This window comes from Oncorhynchus gorbuscha, linkage group LG02 (assembly GCF_021184085.1).
Source record: "Oncorhynchus gorbuscha isolate QuinsamMale2020 ecotype Even-year linkage group LG02, OgorEven_v1.0, whole genome shotgun sequence".
NCBI classification, from domain to species: Eukaryota; Metazoa; Chordata; class Actinopteri; order Salmoniformes; family Salmonidae; genus Oncorhynchus; species Oncorhynchus gorbuscha.
In genome coordinates, this window is record NC_060174.1 from 73,198,940 (window position 1) to 73,212,751 (window position 13,812).

Here is a 13,812-nt window from a genome sequence, read left to right on the forward strand (position 1 = left end):
AGGCCACTCCAGGACCTTGAGATGCTTCTTACGGAGCCACTCCTTATAGTTGCCCTGTTTTGGGTCGTTGTCATGCTGGAAGACCCAGCCACGACCCATCTTCAATGCTCTTACTGAGGGAAGGAGGTTGTTGGCCAAGATCCCGCGATACATGGCCCCATCCATCCTGCCCTCAATACGGTGCAGTCGTCCTGTCCCCTTTGCAGAAAAGCATCACCAAAGAATGTTTCCACTTCCATGCTTCATGTTTGGGATGGTGTTCTTGGGGTTGTACTCATCCTTCTTCCTCCAAACACGGCGAGTGGAGTTTAGACCAAAAAGCTCTATTTTTGTCTCATCAGACCACATGACCTTCTCCCATTCCTCCTCTGGATCATCCAGATGGTCATTGGCAAACTTCAGACGGGCCTGGACATGCGCTGGCTTGAGCAGGGGGACCTTGCGTGCGCTGCAGGATTTGAATCCATGATGGCGTAGTGTGTTACTAATGGTTTTCTTTGAGACTGTGGTCCCAGCTCTCTTCAGGTCATTGACCAGGTCCTGCCGTGTAGTTCTGGGCTGATCCCTCACCTTCCTCATGATCATTGATGCCCCACAAGGTGAGATCTTGCATGGAGCCCCAGACCGAGGGTGATTTGACCGTCATCTTAGACTTTTTATAATAATTGCGCCAACAGTTGTTGCCTTCTCACCAAGCTGCTTGCCTATTGACCTGTAGCCCAACCCAGCCTTGTACAGGTCTACAATTTTTTTCCCTGATGTCCTTACACAGCTCTCTGGTCTTGGCCATTGTGGAGAAGTTGGAGTATGTTTGATTGAGTGTGTGGACTGGTGTCTTTTATACAGGTAATGAGTGGAGAACAGGAGGACTTCTTAAAGGAAAAACAAACAGGTCTGTGAGAGCCAGAATTCTTACTGGTTGGTAGGTGATCAAATACTTATGTCATGCAATAAAATGCAATTAATTAATTACAAATCAGACTGATTTTTTAAAATGTTTGTTTTAGATTCCGTCTCTCACAGTTGAAGTGTACCTATGATAAAAAATGACAGACCTCTACATGCTTTGTAAGTAGGAAAACCTGCAGTGTATCAAATACTTGTTCTCCCCACTACTCATGGCAAAATGGTACTGTGAATTCACACTTCCTCTGTGTTCCAGCCATTTTCTCCTGTTCCTCATTTGTTTTCCCAGACCCCATGCTGTTGACGTGGTATTGTTTGAATCATCACGGCAGGATTTTCACATCCTGCCAGTCAACACACTTGGCACAAGCTGAGCTGCCACTCTTCACCAGGCCCTGTGTATTCCACAATAGCCACTCTTGTCTGGCTGTTTAAAACCCATCCCTGGCTTGGTGAGTCATCTCTGGCTGCCCCCTCAAAGAGCCATGATGATGAGTCATAAAGATGCACCATGGGCCATATCTCTGCAGTGATGTCAGTCCCACCCCGCCTCTGCCCCTGACTACCCCACACCACTGTCCCACAGTTACCTGCTCTCTCAGAGAGAGTGAGGAGGAGGAGGAGTAGCAGCCTATGTGTTGGATAGGGTATGGAAGCTAGGAGGAGAGTGGACAAGTCTGGTGGTATGGTTGGTTGGTTTTCAGCCAGTTAGCCTTGTGATGGAGGTACCTCCACTAGATAATGCACTGAAGACTGGAGAGATGAGTCAGACACTCAGCTAGCAACAATACTTAACACTCCTCTGACGCATGGCGCTTCAGCACGCCCAGAAAGACTGCAGTGATGTTGAGGGTCTCTGGATGGAAACAGGCAAATGTATCAATTTGGGCTGATTTTAAAAAAAAATGTATTTTTTACAGTTTTATAAGTGTGTTACTTCCTTTGGAATGCTGAAGTCACCTCCTGTCAGAAAGCCATGATAATTACATTCAGCATCAACCAAATACTTTTCACTCCAGTGCAATCAGCATCACTGTCTAGAGGCTGTATGCAAGTAATCTGAGGATGTTTAAATGTATGAGGTTTATTATCAAAATGACCATACAAATTGAGCAAATATTTGAATATGAATGGGGATACAGAGATCATGAAAATGCATGATGTTTCTCTACCGATACATGACAGTAGCTCCAGATAAAGTTCCGATAATGAGACAAAATGATTATACCTAAAGAATCCCAACATAGATTACTGTATTACAATTTACAATCAACGCTATGGTTTATGAGAAGTACCAGATTACTGCACAGTTACATTTACATTAGACTTTCATCTATATTGAATTGGTGAATCACACATACATCCGATACATCTATAGTTCACTAATTAACAACAAGGTTGCGTACGTTTACATTGTGCTTCAGATTCAATTGCCTGTTAGGGTAACTCACCTACTGCCACGCCTGTGCTGAAAATACATTTTGTATGTTTTTTTTTATTTTTACATATGACCTCTTGGGTGTCTTTTACAATGAAATGGCACACAGAAATAAGTAACAGTGAATCTATGTTTGGTGTGAGTGTCATTCTGTCTCACAGTTACAACTTAGATCTCTAAATCTTACTTCCTAAATACTACCACATAACGAAACTGAGGGGTGATAGTTTAAAACACTTTGGAATGTGTCTTATCTTAACAACCCTGATTTCGCCCTGATAAATTAATGTAGTCACTCATTAGACACTAGTAACATTTACCAAGGATGCAGTCAGACATTAACACCCAGAAAACAAATCAATATGTACTCTACGCCACATTTTCCCAAGACCTAAGCACAGCTGATGATGTCATATCAAGATTTGTGACGTTACAATACAATATTAAAGGTAGATTCAGCGATATGACAGCATAGTGGGTCAATTTCCCGCAAGAACTAAGCGTGTTAAAGCGCGAGGCTCAACTTCTTCTCTGGTTTTTCAGTGCCCTGGCTACAATGCTGTGTACATCTTAAAGCGAACCTGTGCAGATACTGTGTGTGACTGGTCTTGCATCTCAATATTTTTTGGGGACAATGTTTTAAATTGAACCTTTTATTTAAATAGGCAAGTCAGTTGGGTTAACTGCCTTATTCAGGGGCAGAACGACAGACTTGTCAACTCAGGGAATCGATCCAGCAACCTTTCAGTTACTGGCCCAACGCTCTAACCACTAGGCTACCTGCTGTCCCTGTGGTGTTGCTCGTGGCAACGTCATTTTGCTGAGTCTACCTTTAAACACAAGTGTGATCACTTCAAGAAAGCTCATTCACTTACATTCGTGAAGAACAACTCATCAGGTTCTCTAAAACACAGTGCAGTTTTTTGGCTTGATCAGATACTGTCTAATTTCAACATAATGTCTTGTGATTTTTGTCTAAATCAACTATGGTATGTCTAATTATTTTGAAGTGTTTATACCTTCATCCACTGCAGCATACTTGCCCGTCCTCTACCTCACTATAGTATATGATAAACGTTCAGTCAACTTTTCATACAGTATTTCTGTCATGTTTGAACAACTTTGTTATTAATTGACAGTACAGGATCCCCGCGTCACAGGAAGGTAACAAAGACAAAGCCTAGCCTGCTGCTGCAGCTGAAACAGCCACGTAAACTGTAATTTCCCTCTGTGACATTTTCCCTTGCAGCTTGCTCTCAGTGAGTAATCAGCTATTCTCTCTCCCAATCAAAACATTTTTCATTTGAAAAGAGTGACGTGGTGGCCTTTATCCAAAGATAAAGCTCCAACTCTCCCCATTTTGTGTCCGCTGTCTCACGTCATAGGCAGCGTCTTTTCAAAACATTGAACAAATTGCGCTCATGCCTCTTCTTTTTAAAATCAATTTTGTGCCTCTGGTTACAGAGTAGAACCATATAGAATGCAGCCCGCATGCTCTCCCCCACTCACATGCTGGGGCTACACCAGGCCGGTCTGCATGTGGACATGTAAAGGGTAGGGGTGGTAAAGCAGAGGTGGCTGTGCTGCCTGGGGAATGTAGTAGCTGCTGAATATGGGGTCAGCCATGTATGGCGCAGGCTGGTAGAAGCAGGTGACGTTGGCAGTGTTGGGGATGGCGTTCTGTTCCCCCAGTACCCTCAGGGCCAGGACAGTGATCATATTGAGTGTCTGTCTCCTCTCATGTCCCATCAGACACACTGTACTCTCATCTATCACCCGACGCAAGGTCATCAGATAGTCATACTTGCTAGTCTCCTCGTCGCCAACAAAGTGGCAGCGCAGGTAGGCCTCGATCTTGCGCTGCTGCTCGCTAACGTCAGGAAAGTCAATAAAGAAGCGGGAGCACATGTAGCGCTCTAGGGACTTGATCTCTGTCTCGCTGGCTGGCCTGAAGTTCCTCACCAGCAGGTCACTATACTTCAGAAGCCCACCTCCTCTGATCTCCTCTGGGTTATGGGTGGCAATCAGTCGGAAACGCAGATGATCCATGGCTTGCTCAAAGTCCCCGTACATGCACTCTGCTACCACAGTGATGCTGGCCTTGTCCCTTGGGGCCGAACTTGCCCCTGCCCGTGGACAGACCGTGGTTGTCTCTGGTGGCGCTAGTTCCTGAGTAGCAGCAGGTTCAGTCTCTGGGACTTGGTTCCCTGTTGTTTGAAGGGACAATGATTCCTCAGAAGCTTCTAAGTCTGGAGGCTTTTTTGAATATTTCACCCTGACTATTTGTTCTACGGTACAGGGTGAGATGTTTTTATCCTGGGATGAAACGGCTGGAGTAAGGTGGTCTGTGAATGTTTTAGTGCCCTCTGAGTTCCTCTGTCTGGACCCTGAGGAGGATGAATAATGGCCTTGATCAGTGTCTAATAAAGAGTGATTTGGTTGAGGTGTTGGAAGTATTTCTATAGGCTCAAACAGCTGTGTTGTCAGATCTGACAAATCTTTTAACAAAGACCATTTTTCAGGGTGTGATGAGATGCTGCTCATCTTCCGTGACATCTTCCTTGGTGGTTTAGGTGAGGGGCAATAGTCAGGGACAATTCCCTGGGATGTGTTACAGGTTTTCTTGGCTGGCGGAGGGAATAAATGTTCAAGATGTACGTTTTGTGTGACAGCAGTGCAGGCTTGGGATGTGGATTGAGGCATCACTTGAAGTTGCTCTTGCACTGAGTTCTCTGTGAGCAACACTGGGGATTGCTTGATGTCTTTTGACTCAGAGATCAGTGACTCCTCTATGTTACTTTGAGGGTTTACAGATATATTTGACACCAGAGGTTCCATCACGTCTGTCAATATTTTGGAGGAGGATATAAGTGAGGGATAATCTGTATTCTGAACAAATGGCATTTTTTCCTCTACTCTTATCTCAAGTACTGTATCAACCTTTACCACCCCCTCCGCTTCTACCTCTTCCTCATTCTCCAGAGTCCCCAGGTCTAGCTCTGCTCTCTCTATCTCTAACACTTCCAGTGGCTCTTGTTTTCCAGTTGCATGCACATTCATTGGATGCGATGATTCTTCCTCTTGAACAACAACCTGTTCAATGTGGCACGGACTGTCAGCGAAACGAGTCATCATTGGATCTTTGTCTTTATCCTCTTTTAGATTCTCAGAGGTGGAAGAATACTGGGGTACCATTATGGCTTTCTCTGCCCCTCTATCTGGATGTAACACAATGCCATTGTGTGACTCCAATCCCTCACACTGAATTTCTTGCCTCCTCTCAGTCTCCCAGTATGACTCCAGCATACGGTCCAATATAATCTGGAAGGAGTCCACACTGAACTCAAACTGGCGTCGCAGGGAACTTACAAACCTGAGCCCCACTGTTTTACCCCTGTTATTGGACAGTGAGATAAGGCTCCAGCGGTCGTGCTCATTGAAGACCTTGACCATCTTCTGCACATAGGCCTCCTTCATGGTGAGGCAGGTGATCTTGCGTCTGTTAACCCCACGGGGAAGGAGGTCACGTAGGCTGCCCAGCACCACCTCCTTGATGACCTGGAAGTCCTCCTGTCTGGGCAGCTCCACTCCAAAGATGATGTCCAGATCTCTGTAGCCCGTGCCATTGTCCCTGACCATCACATGGCTGGCGGTGGAGCCATTGAGGCGGATGTCCCTAACCCTGATCTCCCTCTCCAACAGCCGGTCCTTTACTACATGGATGATGTCCTTGGGTCTCACCTCCAGGGTGGGGAAGTTCCCTCTGCCGTGGATGGGGATCACCTCTGTCAACACCTGGTCCAGAGTCTGGACTTGCTCAAGAGTCAAGTTGTGGAATCTTCTATCCATTTGGAGATCAATTATCTTGGGTTTAACTGCAAAAGGAGACAATATTGTATTTGTATTTGGAAGAAGCTGGGTAATTCAGTCGTACAGTCAGCTGGGTAATTTCATGCAACAAAATGTGTGTTCAATGGGAAACATTCTGTGTTTTATGACAAGGGAAGAAACACTAAGTAATTCATAGTATCATTCATTCACATTGAGTTCAGGGGTGTCTGAAACACAAGAGACACCAAAGGCGCAGATTGCACAATTAAAAACTAAAAAATATGTGTTGTTACTACTAAGCATAAGAGCAGTACACACACAAAGATACACACAACACATGCACACAGGGGGGTGGAAGATGTCAAATAAAAAAATCAACAGGAAGGTGACCAGCTTGGAACTTTATCTTAGAGGATAAGTAATATGACTGAGCATACCTTGACCTTGTTTGAGGTTATAATGGTTTTATTGTCAACTTAGTAATTGATAAATGAACTCATTGAATAATACTCTTGTGTATAAACAAATCAATAAGGCTATGTAAACATTTTAAGAAGATATCCCACAAATCAGGTTAGCTTACTTTTACAGATTTAACTTGAACAGTGGTGGGAGGTCAACACTTGGGGTATGTATAGTCTACTTTCCCTCATGTTCCAAAAGTTTGCACGGACAGTTCTTATGGCATCCATCATGTACTAGAATAATAGTCGCATGCTGCAGAATTTTGGTCTCATGTGCAACCCCATCTCGCCCGCCCGCCTGCTCCCACTCTTTAGATAAGACCGTATGAGTCATACAGTCACTGAATAAAGCACCTCTCGCTGCGTCTTCTCTTAGATTTTCTGCATGCGTGTAAAAAAAACAATCGCCACTTCTCACATATTCACAATTTCTCGTTGTTGTATATTTGAGACATTTGCTATACAAATATTGTATAAAGGCTAAAGCCGGTAGTGTTGTTCTTGATAATCAGATTCGATCTAGTAAAAAATGGTGTAGGCTAGCCTATCAATCAGTTCTCTTGAGTTTTTATCTTATTTTACAGTCATTTGTTGCCTATACTCATCGAAATGATAATGCATGTGCACAGTCTATGCAATTTACCAAAATAATATTTACAAACCCGTTATTAGTCTAGCAAACACTCACAGACCACGTAGGCTATATAAAAATTATTAACAACACATATTTTATTGAACAGAAACTAATCAAATTGCCTATTTAATTTTTTTTTAAATTAAACATGTTGAGTTTAGCCTACACCTATTCTTCCACGTCTTCATCTGATGCAATATTGTAAGGTATAATTTACACACTGGCCAACACTCTGTTTGCTATTGTTTAATCAATCCGTGAGCAATGCATTTCATTAGCCTACCAAATGTGCATTTGATTGATATTGACATAAAGAAATAATAAAGCACAAACCTTATGCATTTCGAAATGATTCCTGTATCAAATGTAGCATGACAATGATCATACAATTAAATAATATACTTTAGCCTACTCACCTGACTGCTGAGGAAAGGGTAGAACTTAGCCAAAGTATAGTAAGCAAAACAACAATAAGTGATATCCAACAGGTTAAATTGGGATCTCCCACCCGTAGACACCGTGCACAATGCGCTATTATCTTTAGAAGATGTAGGTTCGTTCTTGATCGCTGTCCAACCCAACACGACAGTGGCGCTTAAGGAAACAAACTGAAGTTCTACAGCGCACTGTTTTCTCTCAGCTGCGAGCGTAGTCTAGTTTCCATGGCAATCTGGCGTCACGACTTTAAGGTAACTCACGAAGCTCTGTTTGTTCATTATGGGATTATCTATCTATCAGATATCTACACAATGTATACAAAAGTATGTGGACACGCTTCAAATGAGTGGATTTGGCTATTTCAGCCACACTTTGCTGACAGGTATGTAAAATCGAGCACACAGCCATGCAATCTCCATAGACAAACATTGGCAGTGGAATGGCCTTACTGAAGAGCTCAGTGAGTGACTTTCAATGTGGTACCGTCATAGAATGCCACCTTTCCAACAAGTCAGTTTGTCAAATTTCTGTCCTGCTAGAGCAGCCCCGGTCAATGTAAGTGCCTGTTATTGTGAAGTGGATGTTTCTAGGAGCAACAAACAGTGCTGAAGCATGTAGCGTGTAAAAATGATATGTCCCCGGATGCAACACTCACTACTGAGTTCCAAACTGGCTCTGGAAGCAATGTCAGCACAATAACTGTTCATTGGGAGTTTCATGAAATGGGTTTCCATGGCTGAGCAGCTGCACATGTAACGGATGTGAAACGGCTAGCTAGTTAGCGGTGGTACGCGATAAATAGCGTTTCAATCGGTGACCTCACTTGCTCTGAGACCTTGAAGTAGTGGTTCCCCTTGCTCCGCAAGGGCCGCGGCTTTTGTGGAGCGATGGGTAACGATGCTTCGTGGGTAACTGTTGTTGATGTGTGCAGAGGGTCCCTGGTTCGCGCGAGGGGACGGTCTAAAGTTATACTGTTACACAGCGCCCGGCTTGAGGGGTGTAAAGCTTGTCCTTACTGGACTCTGGAGCAGTGGAAATGGGTTCTCTGGAGTGATGAATCACGGGTCACCATCTGACAGTCCGACAGACGAATCTGGGTTTGGTGGAAGCCAGGAGAAAGCGCTACCTGCCCAAATGCATAGTGCCAGTTGTAAAGTTTGGTGGAGGAATAATGGTCTGGGGCTATTTTTCATGGTTCAGTCTAGGCCCCTTAGTTCTAGTGATGGGACATTTTAACGCTACAGCGTACAATGACAAGAACAACAGTTTGGGGAAGTTCCTTTCCTGTTTCAGCATGACAATGCCACCGTTTACAAAGCGAGGTCCATACCGAAATTGTTTGTTGAGATCGGTGTGGAAGAACTTGACTGGCCTGCACAGAGCCCTGACTTCAACTCCATCGAACACCGAACACCTTTGGGATGAATTGGAACGCCGACTGCAAACCACGCCTAATTGCCCAACATCAGTGCCTGCCTGACCTCACTAATTTTCTTGTGGCTGAATGGAAGCAAGTCCCCACAGCAATGTTCCAACATCTAGTGGAAAGCCTTAAGCCATAAGAGCAGAGGCTGTTATAGCAGCAAAGAGGGTACTAACTCCATATTCATGTTCATGATTTTGGAATGAGATGTTCGAGGAGCAGGTGTCCACATACTTTTGGTGATCTGGTGTATCTATCTATCTATCTTGTCTGTCTGTCAAGTGATTAGTGATGCACTGGTGTGACATTTATATTAGACAGATACACAGATTCAAAGAAATGTAAACTGTGTAGGTAGCCCTATCCACACCACAAAGAATAATTATGTTTGCAATGTTTTCAACATTTGTAAATAGATGTGCTCTAAAGGCTAATGTGAAGGGCTGAAACGATGTGCAAGTAGGCTACAACTCCACTCAGATGACAATTAGAAAATTATTGTAGGAGTCTAGGATAGTGTTATGAGAGGGTTTGTGCCTGTTCTAGGTCAAATCATGACCTTTGTGATCTTCAGGTCGGAAAGTCGGAACGCTAGAAAGATGCCCGAGTTCCCAACTTGGAATTCTGAGTTGGTTGACAATTCAAAACTATTTTTCCCATTCAGAGATCATTTTCTCCTCAAGTTCCCAGTTGTCTTGAACGCACTGAAGTCTGAGATTTCCGAGTTCCCAGTTGTTTTGAAAGCAGCATTAAGTATCATTTAGGGGTGATTGAGCAGACCTTTACAGAGCACTGCAGGAGGAGCTTGGGAGGTATGCACTGGCTGAGCTGCTGCAAAGATGGTGAATATCATATCAGACAGAGGGTGAGTCATCCTCTCGCTCACTGCCGTGATCCAGAGACGCAAACCTTAACATCAATCAAGTTCGCTCACCGCCCACACCTCAGTTACGCCACCGCCTGTCTGACGAGAACCCCCAGCCCCCAACCTGATTGGATTGTCTCTGCACTGACATACCACCAGAGATAAGGGATGGAGGGAGGGATATTCCTATATAAACTGTACACATAATACATTGTAGAAAATGTAACAATCCATCTTAGTATTCAATGTCAGAACTTTACACGTCCATTCAGTCATCCACTGACAAAAATAAGGTTGTTAGTGACGTCAATTGGAACGCATAGAACGCACTCTTGAACATGTGACCGTGACGTATTTATATTTGGGTAGTGTAGCCGGAAGTATTAAGGAGAGGAATATTTGAAGAAGAAAAGCTTTTGCATTACGTCTAAATCGAGAAGAAAAATAATAAAAATACATTCATTCTCGGACTATCAAGGAGCCTACCAGCATGTCGAATATGGAGAGTATCCTTTCGGAAATGTTTGTTAGCTACTAGCTGCATTAAATTACCACCAGGAAATTTAGACAAAGTTAAAGGCCTGTTGTTTTAGTCCGTGACTCGTCTGAATATGAATTTCAAAAGCCATATCAGGTTTCGATTCGTATTTATGCTTATAGTCTATACTTGGATGACTTGGTGACAAAGATAAACGCTTGTTTGCTGTTATTGGTATTGTGTATCTGCCATGGGCATAACAGTCAGTACAACACGTTTAGTAAACAAGTTTACTTTCGTCTGAAGACACCCATTGCCTGGTAGCATGGCTGGCATTTCAATTTTATTCACATGATTACATCACAGGTATTTTAGTTCTGTGGTGGGAGCACACCATCGATTAAGGTTTGTAAAGAGTGCCAATAAGGGGAACACATACTGGAAGCTTAAGTTATGTAGCTATGGCATTTTTGAAACCGTATTAAAATACGCAGTCAGCAGTCGCTACATACATTTGTGGACTTACAAATATGTACCCATTGATTATTGAAGAATATAACATAAATGCCTCATAAGCTGAGTTCAACTTTCCTACCCCATAATAACCCAAAATATATTTGTAAACAAACACGGTAAAGCCTCAAAACATGGTTAAAACAATCATTTTGATATGGATGGTCAGTCCTAGCATCCATAGCTATGTCTATACATATTAGTGGTTACATTTCTCCAAGACCATCCCTCAGCTTTTTACCAAAACGGTGGCGGAGTGGCTTTTGTTATTTTCTAACTGCTGATTGGCCCTTTAACTTCCCATCCCAGAGCATCTCTTTAATCTCAAGTTTGCAGCCAAAGAACTGCAACGAAGCTCTAAGAAATGTGACAAAGAGGAAAAGGCAGAGAAGGCCAAAGTCAAAAAAGTAAGTTGGCCTTTTACCTCATTAATCAACCCTCCAATCACCTCATCATAGCTCTGAACATTCTCAACTGAGAATGTAGTGACTGAACCTTTATCCTCACCGTAGGCTATCCAAAAAGGAAATGTGGAAGTGGCACGGATCCATGCGGAAAACGCCATCAGACAGAAGAACCAGTCGGTCAACTTCCTAAGGATGAGTGCAAGGATTGATGCAGTGGCCGCCAGGGTCCAAACAGCAGTCACAATGAACAAGGTGCAGTTGTTTTACATACCTACGTCCTACAAGACTTCATACAACGACATTCTTGGTTTGAGACATTGATTCTGCTTAAGATTGGCCCACTTTTACTTTGGATGGAAAATTTGGTGCAATATCTGTAAAAGAGTGCTAGGTTACTACTGCAACGATTGCTGATTCCAACCACACAGCAAGGTACCTTTCTATTTTAGTAATGTTCGTTCATTCTACAGGTCACTAAATCTATGGCTGGAGTGGTGAAAGGCATGGATGCCACACTGAAGAGTATGAACCTGGAGAAGGTAGTGTGTGTGTGTGTGTGTGTGTGTGTGTGTGTGTGTGTGTGTGTGTGTGTGTGTGTGTGTGTGTGTGTGTGTGTGTGTGTGTGTGTGTGAGAGCGAGCTTGCTCCTAGTCAAATACATCAATTTGATAGTTGTCACACTTATGACGGTATACATGTTATATTCTTCACCATCTGAGAGGGAAATTTGTTAATGAATGTCTCATCTCTCTAGATCTCTGGGCTCATGGACAAGTTTGAGCATCAATTTGAGACGTTAGATGTACAGACCGCTCAAATGGAGGACACCATGAGTAGCACAACCACACTAACCACCCCACAGGTAATGATTATTTTCTGGGCTCCTGCTAGAAAGACCTTTGGTCTTTGACCAGATCTGTGGCCTTTGATCTTCAAGTCTAACAGTAAATGCATACAAGTGCAGATCATGACAAGATACATTTATTGAGATTAGTTTATTCTGCTCTGTTCACAATCAATGGAGACTAACAGTCAGCGATGTGTGTTTCAGAATCAAGTGGATTCACTGATGCACGAATTGGCTGATGAAGCAGGGTAAGAATTCCTTATTTTGTGGTTCTATTGTTGAAAAACAAAATGTCTTTAAAAGTGAGAAAATTAATGCACATCAATTTGTGTGTAGGTTGGACCTGAACATGGAACTCCCACAGGGACAGACTGGATCAGTGGGCACCAGTGTAGCGTCAGCAGAGCAGGTACAGGAACAGGCCCCGAACAAGAGCTATTATAAACCCTACCACACTTTCAATTGTCTACTTAACACGATTTTTCAAATAAATGATTGGGATAATAGAGCAATGATAACAATGCTGATATGATTATAGTAGCTGTGTCTCAGGCTTGCAAAAAAATGGTGTTAGCCCCTTTTCACACAAGAATGAAAATGTTAAGTTTTTAGAGATCTGCAACATTGCCTGTTATCTTTTGTTCTCAGGATGAGCTGTCTTCAAGGCTTGCCAAACTCCGAGACCAAATGTAAAGGAAGAACTCAGAGACCTCAAGTGCAGAGCTTCAGGTTACAAGACCTGCTCTGTTCTTTTCATAATGTCTTCGTCTCACTCCTTTAGTTTTTCTCTTTGATGATCCTACTGTATCCTGTTTGAGAGGCTTGCCCTTGGGTCCTTATTGGTGTTCTTAATTTACTGTTGTATATAGAGAGTATCAAGTTACAGGAATATTAGTCACCCGCCTACGAACACTAAAGCAAAGACTTACTGGTTATGGAAAATGAATTCATTCTTTGAAATAATATATATTATAACTGGGATGGTTTCGTCTGCGACTGATGCTTTTTGTACGTCCATTTTTTGTGTGTAGTAGTTTGGCAGGCCTCTTGTCTTAAGAGGAAACTGCAATGTTATATTTGTTTCTTTCTGGTGTCCCTCCTTTTAAGACATTTTCTCATACAATTTATTCACGTGAAATATTATGTTTAAAAAATCTCATATCCTGTATCAGAACGGCATTGTTTTAAGGAGAGTTTGGTTGGTTGATTCTTACATTTGATTGATAACTCTGAGTCTTTGGATGTCATGTTTTTGTTCACCTTGATTAGGTTATTAGATAATACAATTTTATAACACTTTTAACCTCTTGTACCATTATCTTTTTCAGTCTCATTTCCATGTGTCTCACCCTATGTGTGTATGCAACCAATGTTGAAAATAATAGGGTTTAAAGATGAAAGTATTGAATGCATGTCAACATTGCATACATTTACATACATTACAAAAACCATCCCCTAGATTTGACACTGGAACTGACTGGAACACACCCACTCCTCCCCCCCCCATGGCATCTTTCACCCACGCGTTTCCATTGCTTGGGTTGAATTCTATTGACCTCTTTATTGCAT

General features: G+C 42.8%; 2 protein-coding genes across 2 annotated transcripts; one reads left to right on the forward strand and one right to left on the reverse strand.

The window, feature by feature from the left end:
* Positions 1 to 1,974: 1,974 nt before the first annotated feature.
* Positions 1,975 to 7,885, reverse strand: LOC123994332. The gene is made up of 2 exons (XM_046296830.1): positions 7,690 to 7,885; positions 1,975 to 6,219 (listed from the first exon to the last, which is right to left on the reverse strand). Exon 2 carries the CDS (start codon positions 6,191 to 6,193, stop codon positions 3,863 to 3,865), a length of 2,331 nt encoding a protein of 776 aa, XP_046152786.1. The 5' UTR covers positions 6,194 to 6,219; positions 7,690 to 7,885; the 3' UTR covers positions 1,975 to 3,862.
* A 2,464-nt stretch (positions 7,886 to 10,349) lies between these two features.
* On the forward strand, positions 10,350 to 13,546 carry LOC123994338 (charged multivesicular body protein 1b). The gene is made up of 8 exons (XM_046296844.1): positions 10,350 to 10,505; positions 11,300 to 11,397; positions 11,503 to 11,649; positions 11,868 to 11,936; positions 12,151 to 12,258; positions 12,448 to 12,491; positions 12,580 to 12,652; positions 12,892 to 13,546. Exons 1-8 carry the CDS (start codon positions 10,490 to 10,492, stop codon positions 12,934 to 12,936), a joined length of 600 nt encoding a protein of 199 aa, XP_046152800.1. The 5' UTR covers positions 10,350 to 10,489; the 3' UTR covers positions 12,937 to 13,546.
* The last annotated feature ends 266 nt before the right edge of the window (positions 13,547 to 13,812 follow it).

What these genes read in the sequence shown, in the direction of transcription:
- LOC123994338 (XM_046296844.1), top strand. An exon ending in AGAGTATGAACCTGGAGAAG is followed by an intron (nt 11,937 to 12,150) that starts GTAGTGTGTGTG and finishes TCATCTCTCTAG; the next exon opens with ATCTCTGGGCTCATGGACAA. An exon ending in CCACACTAACCACCCCACAG is followed by an intron (nt 12,259 to 12,447) that starts GTAATGATTATT and finishes TGTGTGTTTCAG; the next exon opens with AATCAAGTGGATTCACTGAT.
- LOC123994332 (XM_046296830.1), bottom strand. Translation starts at nt 6,193, where the DNA reads ATGGATAGAAGATTCCACAACTTGACTCTTGAGCAAGTCCAGACTCTG.